This window comes from Paramormyrops kingsleyae, chromosome 1 (assembly GCF_048594095.1).
Source record: "Paramormyrops kingsleyae isolate MSU_618 chromosome 1, PKINGS_0.4, whole genome shotgun sequence".
Classification (NCBI taxonomy): domain Eukaryota; kingdom Metazoa; phylum Chordata; class Actinopteri; order Osteoglossiformes; family Mormyridae; genus Paramormyrops; species Paramormyrops kingsleyae.
This window is the reverse complement of record NC_132797.1, coordinates 67,370,566-67,385,180: the sequence shown is the minus strand read 5'-3', so window position 1 is coordinate 67,385,180 and position 14,615 is coordinate 67,370,566. Positions and strand designations below refer to the sequence as shown.

General features: G+C 46.1%; 1 protein-coding gene across 4 annotated transcripts in view; it reads right to left on the bottom strand.

Moving 5' to 3' along the window:
- The window catches only part of fmnl2a (formin-like 2a), a 48,437-nt gene that overhangs the window by 3,091 nt on the left and 30,731 nt on the right, over window positions 1-14,615 (bottom strand). For 2 of the 4 annotated variants that reach the window (XM_072718183.1, XM_072718187.1), the window contains exons 7-26: window positions 12,192-12,300; window positions 11,972-12,048; window positions 11,513-11,606; window positions 10,084-10,158; window positions 9,544-9,654; window positions 8,841-8,990; window positions 8,196-8,297; window positions 7,620-7,932; window positions 7,081-7,275; window positions 5,896-6,020; window positions 5,500-5,699; window positions 4,311-4,545; window positions 4,092-4,160; window positions 3,918-3,998; window positions 3,703-3,832; window positions 3,158-3,321; window positions 2,898-2,999; window positions 2,679-2,777; window positions 1,907-2,030; window positions 1,045-1,159 (exon numbers count right to left, since the gene is read on the bottom strand). In XM_072718183.1, the coding sequence (XP_072574284.1) occupies window positions 1,068-1,159; window positions 1,907-2,030; window positions 2,679-2,777; window positions 2,898-2,999; window positions 3,158-3,321; window positions 3,703-3,832; window positions 3,918-3,998; window positions 4,092-4,160; window positions 4,311-4,545; window positions 5,500-5,699; window positions 5,896-6,020; window positions 7,081-7,275; window positions 7,620-7,932; window positions 8,196-8,297; window positions 8,841-8,990; window positions 9,544-9,654; window positions 10,084-10,158; window positions 11,513-11,606; window positions 11,972-12,048; window positions 12,192-12,300 (2,647 nt within the window). In that variant the 3' untranslated portion in view covers window positions 1,045-1,067. The remainder of the gene's footprint in view (window positions 1-1,044; window positions 1,160-1,906; window positions 2,031-2,678; window positions 2,778-2,897; window positions 3,000-3,157; window positions 3,322-3,702; window positions 3,833-3,917; window positions 3,999-4,091; window positions 4,161-4,310; window positions 4,546-5,499; window positions 5,700-5,895; window positions 6,021-7,080; window positions 7,276-7,619; window positions 7,933-8,195; window positions 8,298-8,840; window positions 8,991-9,543; window positions 9,655-10,083; window positions 10,159-11,512; window positions 11,607-11,971; window positions 12,049-12,191; window positions 12,301-14,615) is intronic. The other 2 variants (XM_072718181.1, XM_023818744.2) reach the window with 1 other exon arrangement.

The window sequence follows — 14,615 nt, the reverse complement described above, 5'->3', positions numbered from 1 at the left end:
AAAAATAAACATTTAGCTGCAGTCAAAACATGCAGGTAGCCAGATACATGCAAATGTTCATACTGTGGTAGTTCACAGGTGATCTATCTATATATAGATATAGATATAGAGATAGATATAGACTATTGACTGATTTTAATAAGATTCTTTTAGTTGAAAAACAAGTCATGTATCTGGCTTTGTTTATTAGGGTGTGAGTGACATGAGGGAGGAGCCGGGCCCAGTCCACCACCAGGGGGCGAAAGCGCCGGGAAAAGGCAGGGGACCGCAAGAGCGGAGAGGCAGCATGATGCAAGACCCCGGAAAACAGGTAACACTAAACACTGAGGAATAACGTCAACGCACAAGCAAAGGTGTAATGCCACAGATCAGAGCCAATTCATAGTATAATAAAAAACTATGGTATGATATTACAAGACAGGTTATATTAATAATGGTGAGCTTTTTTTCTAAATCAATACATTTTTTAAAGTTGATGTGTATTAGTATAATATTCCTGCTATTTAAAAACAAGGGGGCGCACAATTCTCCTCACAAAATGACCAAGCAAAATTTGAGATGCGCTGCTACTTTTCGAACACCAGAGGGCGTGTAGCATCCAGTAAATTGCCAATAGGCGTATGTACTGCCACAGTAACCAGTCTGTATCTCTTTGATCTTCAATCGTCACCACCCCCCCCTCATGTGACATTACGGTTTGCTCTGGTTTGTGAAAGGTCAGTGTATCATGGGGAATCATAGGTGATGGTTCCTCATGCGGGGGGTGTGAGAGGTACAGGACAGAAGAGGTGCCACCAATGCCTGAAAATTGCTGCCCCCCTTCCCACCTCCCCCTTCATGCTGGAGGGGTGGGGGCGGGGGGGGGGGGGATGAATGGTGTGGTGAGAGAGACTCCAGGACACACCCAGAGGACACCGCATGCACGTGCATGAACTCCATCCGAGCCTGTGCAGACACACCCATGAGAAGTGAGGGAGAAACGGACGGATGTAGGAATTTATTATCTTTGGGTTTTTTTTTTTTTTTTTATAAAAAAACAGCAACCTTGATGAGAGAGTGTTTAGGGTTTAGTAATGGGACTCCTCAGTTTGCGCGGGCTCGCAGAAGAATCGAGAGCCCCGTTTGGCGGTTCGGGCCGTAAAGGGCACTGTCTTCAGCACTGCATTGAGACAACAGCCAGACAGGACAAGACAGTGAGGAGGACACTTGTAAAGGACTAGACACCAGCACACACCCTACAGCAACTGCACTCTACAGCTGAGCAGTAATAGCGGGCTAGCCGGCTAGCACTGCCCCTACCACGGAGGACTCCTAAACACAAGACTGCTCTTCGTCCGTCCGTGTTTAGAAGTGTAATTAATTGAACCCGACTGCATTCTGTTTTCGCATAATTATGTCATGGGATCAGCAACAATCGCCTTCACAAAAATTGCTACCCAAAACATAAGTCTGCTCTAAGTCTACTTAATAAGGCCACAAATCATCCCACAGTGAAGGATGATTTTGTTTTTCGAAACAGCTGTACATGCTCTACACTGTAGAGCTCGCTATACAAAACAGAAACACTACTGTTAGTGCAAAAAAAGCAGGTCAGCAAATCTCGCACAGACAAACAATGAGGTTAGGCACCATATCAATGCGCATATCATCATTTTTTTTTAAAATCTGATTTTCAGTAACCACTGAGAGGTAAGTAGTTTTAAAGTAATCTGCATTTAACTGAGAATTAACAAATAAAGCACAATGTCAAACGACGTGCACACAGCCTCTGTAGCCTTAAGTTCAAGCGTTAACTGGGAGCAGGAAATATCTCTGGAAGGAAGACATTCTAACTCACTGATTGGCCGACTGTCAAGGAATTGGGCGGGACTTCACACGATGCCGGCGCAGTACGGCCCTCCCTTACCTGTGATTATGTCCTCAATGGCCCCGTCCTTCCCCTCATACACGTGCCGGCTGTCTTTCACCTGCTTCTTCCTCAGCTCTGCAATTAACTCCTGCTGCTGCCTCTTGTTTTTGTGGGAAGGAGACTGGAGAACGGGCGGAGACGTGGTGGAGGTTACAATTAAAACACACGCGACAGCACTCATGTTTCCGCCATCTTGTCAGACAAAGCAGTCAGGAATTCCTGTACTCATACCTGTCAGCACTGCATCCCATTAGTTTTGGATGACAGACTTTTTCCAGGTTGCAAATCAAGCAATCCAAGTGTTCGGAATTGCAGTAAGGAACAGTCTTGGGACTGATGTAATCTCACAGTGATACAAAAGTGACTTACAACTCTCCAGGCTCACCCTGCACCACCATACGTCACAGCATCAGACTGGCTGGACTGGTTTAACGCAGTGTTCCTCAACCCAGTTCCTCAACCTTGGAGACCATCACATTTTTGCTCCTTCCCAACTCCCAACACACCTGTACCAGGCATTCCATGTTCTTGATTGGCTGATAATGCTGGGAGGGAGCAAAAATGTGGACTGTCTGGGGGTCCCCAAGGACTTTGTTGAGAAACACTGATTTGACAGACACTTCTGGTCCCCCTTCATAAAACGACAAGATCAGCAATTCTGCCCCCAGGACATTTGGAACACCATCAGAAAAGGTCAACATTTTGGATTCTTCGTTTAGTTATTGGGCCAAATAGGGCTGGTAATCCCCAATGCTGGGCAGAATCCCACCTTCTGGTCCTCCTGCTCCATCATGGCCTCCTGTTCCATCAGCTTCTCCATCATCATCTGCTCTTGCCTCTTTCTCTGCTCATTGTCTTCCTCTGCTTGCTGTGTAAAATAAGATCAGAATGACCCACAGAAGATCAGCCTCTGTAACCATGTGGATCTGGAGGCTTTCAGGTTTTCGGTATGTCTCATACCACCCCCCCCCCGCCCAATCTCAATTACCTTGTAGGCTTTGACGAAGCGTACAAACACGGGGAAAAACACAGATGGAGGCGTCGTTTTGGAATTCTCCCCAAAGAACTTCACTACGTCATCAAAAGCATCCTTCAAAAAGAAGATTCACTGCTATGAATATACACCAACAGACATTCCAGTCTGAGTCTATGGTGCTCTTTGAATTGCTACCATAACTGTAAGACCAAATACCTCTTTATTCTCATGTTATTAACCTGAGAAGAACCTCACGCCAAGAGCAGCCTGACCTGCGAGATCTTGGCGTCGTCCTGCAGCTTCTTCAGTTTGCCCTCGTTGTGCGCGATGAAGTCCTTCAGCAGCGTGTTGTGGCCGTGCATGCCATACTCCCTCCGGGTCAGCTCCATACCCCTCTGCAGTTCCTTCACGTCCAGCAGCACGTTCTCCAGAGACACTGTGGCATGGGAGATGTGGGGAACTCACATCACCTTCACACAGGGACCCCCGTGATACGACACACCCACGCCAAACCAGGGGGGAAAAAAAGGAATCTTCTCCATTGTCTCCTTTTCGTACTTAACCTCCAAAAGTATTCAGGATTTCCACATTTATAAACACAATTTGCCTAATCAGGGAGTATTATGCAATCCCCTTGAAAGGGGTCAAGGGTAACTTTCAGTTAGATTTGTTGGATTTGGCTTTTTCCAGATTTTCAATTCAGAGAAAAAACAACCTTGGGAAAACATCACTGTAAAAATGCACTGCAATAAATAGACCGTTTTATTCAAACTCAATATTATCCTTGTGGAAGGAAGAGACAAGGAGCCAAACATACCGGCAGCTGCCTTCTCCACGTAGTGGATCTCGTTGTAGAAGAGGGACACAGATTTGTACTTCTCTCTCACCACGTTAGCAATGTAGTGCAACAGTGTCTGCTTCCGGTCTGTCGACTTGGTATCCAGCAGCTAAGGCGAACCGAGAGATATTTACATCAGAGAGATAGTTACGTGACATTACAGCACAGCAGAAGGTAAAGAATCGTGTTCGTACCAAGTCGAGACTCTGCAGTTTGAAGCCGTACACTGCCCCCCTCTTTCCGCTGTTCATGTAGTTCCCGAGGGCCAAAATAATCTGTTGAAGAATGTTGTTAAGTAAACGCACATGTAAGCTCACATGACCACAAAAAAGGCTAAAAAGCGGTTAAACAGCAGGGTTAAAACTTGCCTCGAGAATTTTCTTCAGCTTCTGGGATGATTTTATCGATACCGATGCAGCGATAATGGCATGAAGTTGCTTTGAAACAAACAAACAAGAGTTTAATTCAACAGGTGAGTAGTAGAAGCTATGATGTATGTTCTCCACCAGAGGGCGAGAGGAGGAGTCTCTGTTGGTGGTGGTGGTGGTGGGGGGTGGGGGGGGGGGTGGTTGGTGGCTGAGCCTCACCGGCGTGAGCATCTGCACGCTCTCACAGAAGTTTCCCATAAATGCCATGATGGTCATCTTCTGCATGAGCCGCTCGATCTTGCTGAAGAGCATCATGAAGCGGTCCTCGTCCGCCAGGATCTCCAGCGGCTTGCGCTCGCGTTCGTACTGCCGCAGCACCTTCACCTCCTTCTCCGTGGGCATGAATCGCATCAGGCACTCCACGAAGTCCACGGGCAGCGTGCGCAGGTCAAACCTGTGGGGAGAGGGGGTCCACGCTTACTCTGGGCTGATGGGGATCTAACCCTGGGGTTAGATTGGCAGCTAACCCTAATCCAAAGGTAAGAGGGGTTGGAGAACCCAAACCCAAACATACTGGGTTAGTAGAACCCAAACCCAAAAGGCAAGAGGAGTAGAGGAACCCAAACCCAAAGGGAAGAGGTTTGTATCCTAACTTTTGTATTCCTGAACAAGCATTTCAACCAAATACTTGGGGGATAATTGATGCATGGTTGTTGTTAGTGCTTTACTTGTGGGAGCGTTACTCCAAAGAAAAGAAGAAAAATGAAGAAAAATAATTCAGCTTTTTATGATAAGTGCAGCATTTTCTCATCTAGCTGCAATATCTTTCATAATTCCAGATGTTACATTTTTCCATCCATCCAACCATTTTCAAACATACAGGGTCATGGGGAATTAGAGACGCAAGTTGCCAAACTGCATGTCTTTGAATGGCAACAGGAAATCTGCACATGGGAATTACATGTAAATTCCACACACACACACACAGAGCGGGGGTGGGATTCAAACTACCAACCTACAGGGGGTCACAGCAACAGCGACCCAATGAGTCATGATGCCGCCCCATTCTGATATAAATAAATGCAATGAAATTGCACAATGTTTCAATACATCAGTCTCCTAAGCAACCAAGAGCAATGACACACTAAACTGTTTGTGGAATTAGTAACAAAAAAAGAGGAAGTGGATTTTTTTTTTGTTAAAATATTTATAAACTGAGACTCACCGTAGCCCTGACCAGGATAAGTGGCTCGAAGATGGATGGATGGATTATTTACCAGCAATAAAGCCGTCAGTGAAGCTTACACCATTGTGCTCTGATTTACACGAAAGCGGTATCATCTCGCGTCAAGGCGACCCGCCTGGCGTGATGAGACTCAAGGTCTCTGGGGGAACCAGCATGACTCACATCTGAATGGCCTTGCAGATCTCCTCTGGCGTCTTGCCCGCCTTCCTCAGTGTGATGGCCAGATTCTTGGCCCGGTTGGCGTCCAGCAGCGTCACCTTGTTTGGGCCTTTCGGAGCCACCTGCTTGCTTGTCGTTATGTCGATGGCGGGACCCTGGGCTCTCGTCTTGAACATCTCCTCGAACTCGTCCACGTTCAGGTCCTGGGAAGTGTCGAGGGGCGAGATGCACAGTGCATCAAGAGAAGGAGAGAGAAGAGGTTCGAAGGGTTAGATCTTCAAGCAGCAGAACAGCATCATCCTGGGAATTGTAGTAGTCAAGAGGGCTGTAGTCCCAGACAGTCACTAGCCACTCTCTGTAATAAAGTGTGTGAGCCTGAGCAAGCAAAGCAATTATTACCTCAAGGATCCTCTCGTCGTCAATCTCATTGAAGACCGTGCCGTTGATCTGGTTGGGCTTCAGCGCCACCCAGTTAAACACCGGCATGCGAAACTTGGTCTTTATGGGCTTCTTAATCTTCACAGCTGCAGGGGAGGGCAGAGGAGGGTTATTACCACCAAAGCCTTCAGATGCATCACAGGTTTATGCTGCCTGGGGCTACAGCGATGTTCACTCGAGCTTTGACATGCTTTTTTGTTTGTTTTTTGATGCCAGCTACCCGTCCTAGCAAGCTGAGCTCGACTCGACGGCCTCCAGACCGTTACGTGTTTGGGGGCTTCGTCCAAAAATGAGTTCTAACATGTAACAACGTACGACACCAAACCGCACAGTCAACAGTATTTACACAAAACACACATCTCACAACAGGATGCGGGATATGGTATTTTCAGTTGTCCATTGTTTTTTTACTAATCTCATTCACATTTTAAGTCTTTTTTTCCCTCCCCATTACTGAGTTATCATTAAAGAAATCAAGCAACTGGCAAAATCTTAAACTGATGTAACCATGGGAACAGACAGGAGGAAAAAAAAAAACGTTCTGGAGTGTTTAATTTGGAGCTTTTGGTTTAAAACTAACCACTGAATCATAGGGGCCAGACTTCCTATAGTGGGTGCAGTGTCATGCTTGGTTTACCCAAGGAAAACATGTATCACACACACTAGGGGTTTGTTGCACAACCCCATTTCTTAACTGAAAATACCATTCGCTTATGGATGAAGAAGAGCAGGGTATCAAACTCAACCTACAGAACAGTTTGATGGGTCCCTCTTAGTCGGTAGAAAAAAAGAGAAAGAATAAGAAATAAGAGCAAGGAAGCATAGAAAAATTATATTTATACAGAAAGATCTGTTAGTGTGTTAGTATTCCATAATAACATTGCACTTAAAGTCTGTTATTTACGATTTGTCCCTACGGCAATAATTGGCTCAGAATCTAAAGACAAAGTTAAAAATCAACCAAGAGTAACCAGGAGGTACAACAGTGGCCTGATAGGGGACTTGAAGCTGTGGGCATCAGCAGATTAGCCAAGCCTATGTTTGTACAATCACAATACTACACTCAGCTTGGGTGTTATCGTAAGATTGAGGGGGTGAGAAGATCGGCGGTCACATGACCCAGGCGCATGTCACAGGCCACCATACCTGCCAGGCCGGAGTTGAAGATAACCGTTGGTGAACCGCAGCCTGGAAGAGGCGGAGCCACAGGCGGAGGGGGTGGCGGTAACGGCTCCACAGTGTTGCCAGGGGGAGGTGGGGGTGGAGGAGGGGGAGGTGGCGGGGGTGGAGGAGGGGGAGGAGGAGGGGGCGGAGCAGGGGCCACCGAGGGGCCATTCGGCACTGCAGGAGAAAAGGGAAAGGGACAGAAAATGAAAGGAGGGGCTGTAATGATTGTCCCTCCCTCGGAGAAACGACCTGCCTCTGATTATGTCATGGTTCGTGTGACAGCCCTCCAGCGGACTGTGTTCTTTAACTTCTGGACCTGAACCAGCGTATACAGACTTGCTGGAATTAGAACCTTAAAGACTTCCAGTTAAAATTTCTTGTGGTCCTGGTGTTAGACTGAGAAAGGTTCCAGCATAAATATAGAACCATAACTGGGCAATTATGTGGGAATGAGTCAATGCGTATCCACGAACGTGAATCGAAACAAATACACTCATCTGAACCGGGTTCCCACGTACCAATCCCTGTCATGGAGGGCACTGGCGGGGGTGAAGGTGACAGCCCGCCCATTCCCAGGGCCACCCCATCGCAGGGTGCCAGGGGACCGGCTGGGAACACTCCCAGCGTGGCCTCCCCGCCAGGCAGCCCCTGAGCCAGCGAGGACGTGATGGAGATGTCACCGTCACCCTTCTTCTGGATCTTGATGCTGCCCTGTTGCTCCAGCTCGTGGATCTTCTTCTCCAGGTTGCACTGCCTCTGGATGGCCTCGTCCTTCTCCTTCACCATCTGGCGCAGCGTGTGCACCTGGCTGTTGGCGTCTTTGTACACTTCCTGTGTGGGAGCAAAGCCGGGCTGAGCACATGGGCATTTAAAGTCCCACCTGGCGAGGTCACTTCCACGTATGCCAACCGATGCCCAGTACACAGACGTCACTGCCTTTTGCAAGCCCAGTTCACCAATCCCAACGAAATCACACTCCAGTTTATGTCAGGCACATGACTACTTTACGGCTCCAGATCTCCTTCCAGTCAACGATCCGTGGACGAATCCGGGTCATCGGCCTCCAGATCCACCGTTTATCTATGGAGACATACCCGCACTGAATCCAGCTCCCGGTTCTTCAGCATCAGCTGCTTCTCCAGCTCCACGATCTTGGCCATCGCCTCATTCTCCATGTCCTGTAGCTTCTCCGTCATCTACAATGAAGCCACGTGCCCAGGGGGCCGCAGAGATGACCACAGTCACATTTCCGGAACATTCTGCAGGCATCATCTACTAGACAGAACGCGCAACCATGACATGACTTTCAAAGCATTAAACTACAGCTATAAAACACACGCATGAGCTGGACATGGGCGGGGAATTCATGCCCTTAAAGCTAAAGGTATAGCAGGCTGTCGCAGAGCAACAAGTATGACACTTAACACAACTCCCAGAAGCTACCCACGAGAATCCCTGTAAAAGTGGCACTTAACTGGATATCTAACCTACTTCAGTTAAGTTAATGGACTAAACCAAGTTTTACACTTAAGGAGCATTTTAATTTATGGACATCTAACCCTTTAAGTTTCCAAAGATGCTTAGAATATTAAATGTCAGAATATTAAATGAATATTCCGATTGCTGATATTATATTATCATGAGTGACTCGGTAAAAGTGTAAGATGTATGGTGGATTTTGCCATTTCGTTTCATTGTTAATATGATCCCAATAGTTGAAATGAAATCGTTGCCTATACATGAGAGATGTTCTCCTCCAGCTCCTCCACACGCTCCAGGGCGGCGTTCTTGGTCTCTGCGTCCTCCAGGAGGGCGCCCACATCAAAGACGTTGTCCAGGTACGCCTGGATCTGCACCTGCAGCTTGTCGCTCTCCGTGTGCTTCAGTTTCTGAGCAGGCAGGGGAGCAAGAGGTGAAGGTTCAGGACTGTCACCCGGTGAGAGGAGAGTGCCGTAACTCAGTCATAACACCCAGGAGTAGTAGTTTAAGATTAAGTACAAAGCCAGATTTGTGGAACATACATTTCTTATGGGGAAAAAAATCGATCAGAACTCGAACTTTTTATGATTCGACCCGGAGTTCTGAACGGATTAAGTTCGAGTTCTGAGGTACCACTATAATTGTTCTTGGTCTACCTCTTTACATACTTAAAAAAACAAACCAACTAATTTTAATTCCAATATTGGTTTGCTGAATATATTTATACAGTAGCGTAAAACTGTATAAAAGGACTCTATTCTCTTAACTTTCACAGCACAAATTATTTAGGGACTTTATTTGTTTCAGTGATTCCCACACCGGGAAAGAAGATTCCAGGCTTTACATTGGCCAGCACATGTTGTTTTCATTATACATGTCTTTGAAATTCCTTTCTAAACATGGGAAAGGTTTGCTTCAGAGATCATGCAGCGGAAATGCTCCCAATCCTGGAGCCGTACTCACGTCCAGGTACTCGTCCAAACATAGCTTGGTGAAGTCGAACTGAAGATGCACCCTGAAGTTCATGTCTTCTACAGAGTGGACCACGATGTTGATGAACTGCATGCATGCCACCTGGAGAGCAGGGGAGGGAGACTGGGGTCTTCAGAACCAAGCCTGTTTATCGCACTGGCAAGGAGGACTTAATCCTGTCCAGCAAACTTGAAGAAAAAGGTTCTCAATGGATTAAAATGAAGGAACCTCTTTTAAAGCTAATGCTTCCTTAATCACAGATACAGAGAGGATAGAGTGTGATATTCCCAGCATGTAAAAACCCTTTTGGCAAGTAACTGATAAGGACTGAGCTACAATAAACAGAACATTGAGCTTTTGGTTTAAACACAAACATTCAGAAGCAGTGGGGTGCATTAAAACTATAGCAGTGAGTTATCACATTGATAACGTTTTTCTTCGCTTTTATGTGTTTAATGTTGCTCCTGCTTCATCGACTTCTTCGGTCATGAAAAGGCCACCATATGATTTACGGCTAAAGGGAGAACATACCATAAAATCAATGTTGTTGTCCTCGTTCTTGAAATGCTCCATTAATTTCTCAAACCTCTGACTCTCAACACAGACCTGAAAGGAGAAGGGAAAAAAAGCTTCCATTTACTTGTGGCATCTGCCATTTACACTTCATATATTCTGAAGAGAAAATACAGTGGGGTTTCACCTGTGTGACATAAACTATTTCGGTATTGTGCGCGATTTATGCGCGATTTAACATTAGCTATTATCCAGGCAGGACTCTGAGGAACACGCCTGCAGGAAAATGTCTAGCTGACCTAGTTTCACCCTTCGACAACCGTATCTATTTACAGCAGAAGTAAAAGAAAAAAAATACTGTGAAAGTAAAAAGTAATTTGGGTCCTATTATGTAGATGGCGCCCCCTGTCTGTCAGACAGCAGGGAGACAGAGGCAGAAGAAGCAGATTTTAAATGGGACGGCACCGTCAGACCCGTGGTACAAGATGGGCCCTGTGCAGCCCATCAACAGTGGTTTTTATGCCATGCCGCTGGACAACAGCGTCCCGTATGACATACGACACGGCGGCGGCAGTCTGACGGAGAACAATGCACATCGAGGGCCTTTGTGATGGAGAGAGAACAGGAAGAAGATTGTGTCAGCTTCGCTAAAATTCAGCCTGGGAATCTGAATAGAAATTTCTATGGCATCAGAGTCAATTAATGGTTCTGCTGTAAGTGTGTTTTTAATGTATATTATTTTGCAGGGAAGTACATTTACCCATAAACCCCTTGGTCTTCAATGAGCTTCTATTACATGAAATGATGTTTTAATTTCCATGCCAAGTTCAGCATTTTGGGAGGGGGTGCGGGGGGGTTAAGGGCCTTGCTCAAGCGGCCAGTGGAGATGTGACACTTCTGCCGAGGTTAGGGCCTGAACTGACAACCTTCTGATCAGACGCCTAACCTGAGCTACACACCACCCCCCTACACACCCAATTTCACTCAATAGTTAAGATATATTTTTAATCCAAACCACTGGATTCAATAAAAAAGGAACTTTAAAATAGAACGTCACATCAGACCCCCTAAAAAAAATCTGACATGGTATTGTATTGTAACGTTCTGGTTTGTATACATATCACTGAAACCCTAAGCCCTGCCACTACCTCTGTACATGCGAGTTCAAATCCTCAGAAACAAATGGGCGGGGGGGGGGGGTCTGTTGACCCAGTTATCACTCTAAAACTGGACCACATTACCAAATCTGCAATCCGCCCACCGAACAACAGAGGAAACGAGCGCCAGTTGCCGTAGGCGAGCGAGGTCACATCCCTTCTGACTCGGAGCAGTGATCATAGACTGAGGCATGTTTGTTTCAAGTTGACTGCGTTTTTTTTTTTTTTCTTCCCGGAGCTGGTCCACACCACAAACAGTGTACATCCATAAAAAAAGCAACAATTCATACCTCCTTAAAGTTATCAAAGGCAGACAGAATGATCTCGTGTCCTCCCCTGACGAGGCAGACGGCTGCTAGAAGCTCCAACACAAGGGCTTTAGTTCTGGAACAGAAGAGAGAACATTAATGCTTAGACATATGGACTGACTTTACAGAATTAGTGTCAACAGTTTAGCAGAAGACATTAGTCACAGCTTGATTCACAATTGACAACCACAATATTCCATGACTATTTAAACTTGAATAGACTACCTTTTATTAGAACACCCAGTTCATGAAGTGCAATCAGTTATGTTATTTTTTAAGGCTTCGGAACTACCCTCTTTGAATGGGCAATGCATTGTGGGAAAATGGGATATGGAGGGGGGTAGCATGTGGACGTACGGCACACTGGACAGGGTAGGTGGCTGGTAGGGTGTGGGGGAGGGGGTATGCGTTAGTCAATCAATGGGTTTATGAAAAGCTCACCTGGGGTTTTTGTTGTTGAGACTTAGTGCAATTTCATTCACAGCGTGCGGGTGCGACATGACCATGTTGAAGCCGTACTGGCGGGGGGAGGGGGAGGGAATTAATGAGAAAGGACACCATCACTCTATTATAGCATTAGCTTTGTCAGAATTGCATGTGGACTGAAAACGGAGCACAGCTCAGGGCAGACTGTTCACATTCCGCAGGCTGACCTTCTCACCTGGTAGTTCATAATGGCCCTCAGGCACATGATGCAAACGTGAACATCGTCCTTCTTACACACCAACCTGGAGTTCTTCAGTGTCCTCCGACTGGGAAGCGTGTTACACCTGGAAAACAGAGGTGGAACCCAATCCGTCAATTACAGACAAACACAGACACACCCAAAGCTTGAGTTTAGTTACAATCTCATGCCGGGATGAATCTGCCCTCCATTTAATTCTGAACTAATTAATTATTGGTCCCTGTGGAAATGTATGTTACTCCCAGCACAATTTTGCACAATCACTGCTGTTCTCCAGGGCAGGGTTACAGCATGTCCCCAGGGTGGGGGGCACTAGGTTAACCCCAACTGCATAAGATAGCAACATCGGCCTCACTTACTTACAGCTGGGACACACACACACAAACACTCGTTTGGATGCACGGCATGATCAGCAGAGCTTTTGGCAGTGAACACCCCCCCCACCCCCACAATGAAAGGTTCCATGCAGCTACCCAGCATGCACCAGGAAAACGGCCCAACATAATCCTTTCATTGAGTTCTGTGCACCTTTCTGCACATTCCTGCTTAAAACACCGGCTTTCCGAGCTGTCTGATATTCAGCTTTATAAGAACTAGCTGAGCCAACTCTGTAGCCAACTGCCTATTCAACAACAACACCGATGGAATTTTTCTTCCACCGTAGCGACCTTTTAGAATTTCTCTACACTTAGAATTTGCCAATAAAGTATTAAATTTATGCCTTTTCAGTTGCGTACAGATAAGAGTGTGCGACAGATAAACAGAGCAAACACAACAGAAGAGATGTCAGGCCTTGATGAACTGATATCCTTCCCAGTTTGACCCCTGCCATCACAGGGCAGGCTCCAGTGACCCTGTACTGGATAAGCAGGAAGTCAAAAAGGCGGGTGGATGTCCTATGTTTCCCTGAACTCACAAACAAGGAGCCTGGACCTCTCCTTGTTATTTCTGAATGCTGTTTTAATACAGCTATTTCTGTAATGAAGTACACTGTAAGTACAGTGGTGTCTAGCTGCGTTTCTGAAGCAGGCTTGCAGTGAGCAGTAAGGAACACATAAAAAGGCTTCCATACATGTGTCCTGGTAGTAAAACAACTGGAGATAGACTGCTTTCAAAACCTCAGGCTTAAACCTTTGCGGAACACTCATGTCCCCCAGCGACTTCAGCAGTCCACTGTGTACAGCACTTGCTTGCCGTAGCACGTCGGCAGTAACCCAATTACACTGTAAACGAATAAACGAATTTGTAAACGAATTCTGCATCATGAGCCACTGTTTCAGCGCTGGGCTGCGGAAAGCCAGGAGTCTGGGCACAAGGCAGGGGATAAATTAGATGGGATGCCAGTCCATCACAGGGCAATCACACACTATGGAAAATTCAGTGACACCATTTAGCCTAAATGCATATTTTCGGGACACCAAGGGAGACCAGAGTACCATCAGGAAAGCCATACAACATGGGTATCACATGCAAATACATCCCATCCCCCCCACACACACACACACGATGTGTAATTTCAAAACCCCGACCCTGGATACGAGTTCACAGCACTACCCAAAGACACAACAAACAAACTAATAAAACAGCAGCCAGTTCACACCCACCATTTTTCGTTATCAGCTCACAGAGAACATTTCTATTTTTTTTGGTTGATTTGGAGGGATGGGACAAAGCATGGCAAAACATGTATTTTAAACACTCCGGTTGCCATGACAGCCAGGAACCTTCAGCCAACTGTCTTCTCCTAGGAGACGCATTTCAAAGGATAGGCTTCCGTCAAAGAATAAATTGAAATGCCTCTTGATGCGTCCTATAGCTGTTGCCTTTGTAACTATGGCAATAATATTAAAGCATAACTGCAAATGCAAATATGACCAGCCTACAAAAAGGGAGTAAAATTTTTTTTGAAGATCATCATACATTCAAACTAAACAAAAGCAGTCGTTCCCACCTTAATGTAGCTGGGGCACGATAGCTCAGTAGTGGACTTAAAAATAAAGTGGAGCCAACTCGTCTTTTTGGCGGCAAGTTTTAATTTCATACTTAAAAGGTGAGGCCAGTTAACTTTGACAAATCGCAGAGTGATGATGGTGTACATGAAAATGGTTGCAAAAAATACTGACCACAAAAACAAGGGTGAAAATGATATTACTCAATCCCCCCACCCCCTCCAAACCCAGTCGTTAGCTATTTAAAAAAGCCACATGACTTCAGGAAGGGTCACGTGACTCACACTGCCCCCTGATTCGCCACCTCAGCAAGCCAGCAAACATTCACCTGAACAGCTTCGAGTGATTGCTCCGTGTTCAGCGCTATCCAAGCGATGTGGCTTTGAACGTCTGTCCAATATCGTTAAGAAAGGAAAAGTGTTCAAATATGGCTAATCCTTGTATTTATTTC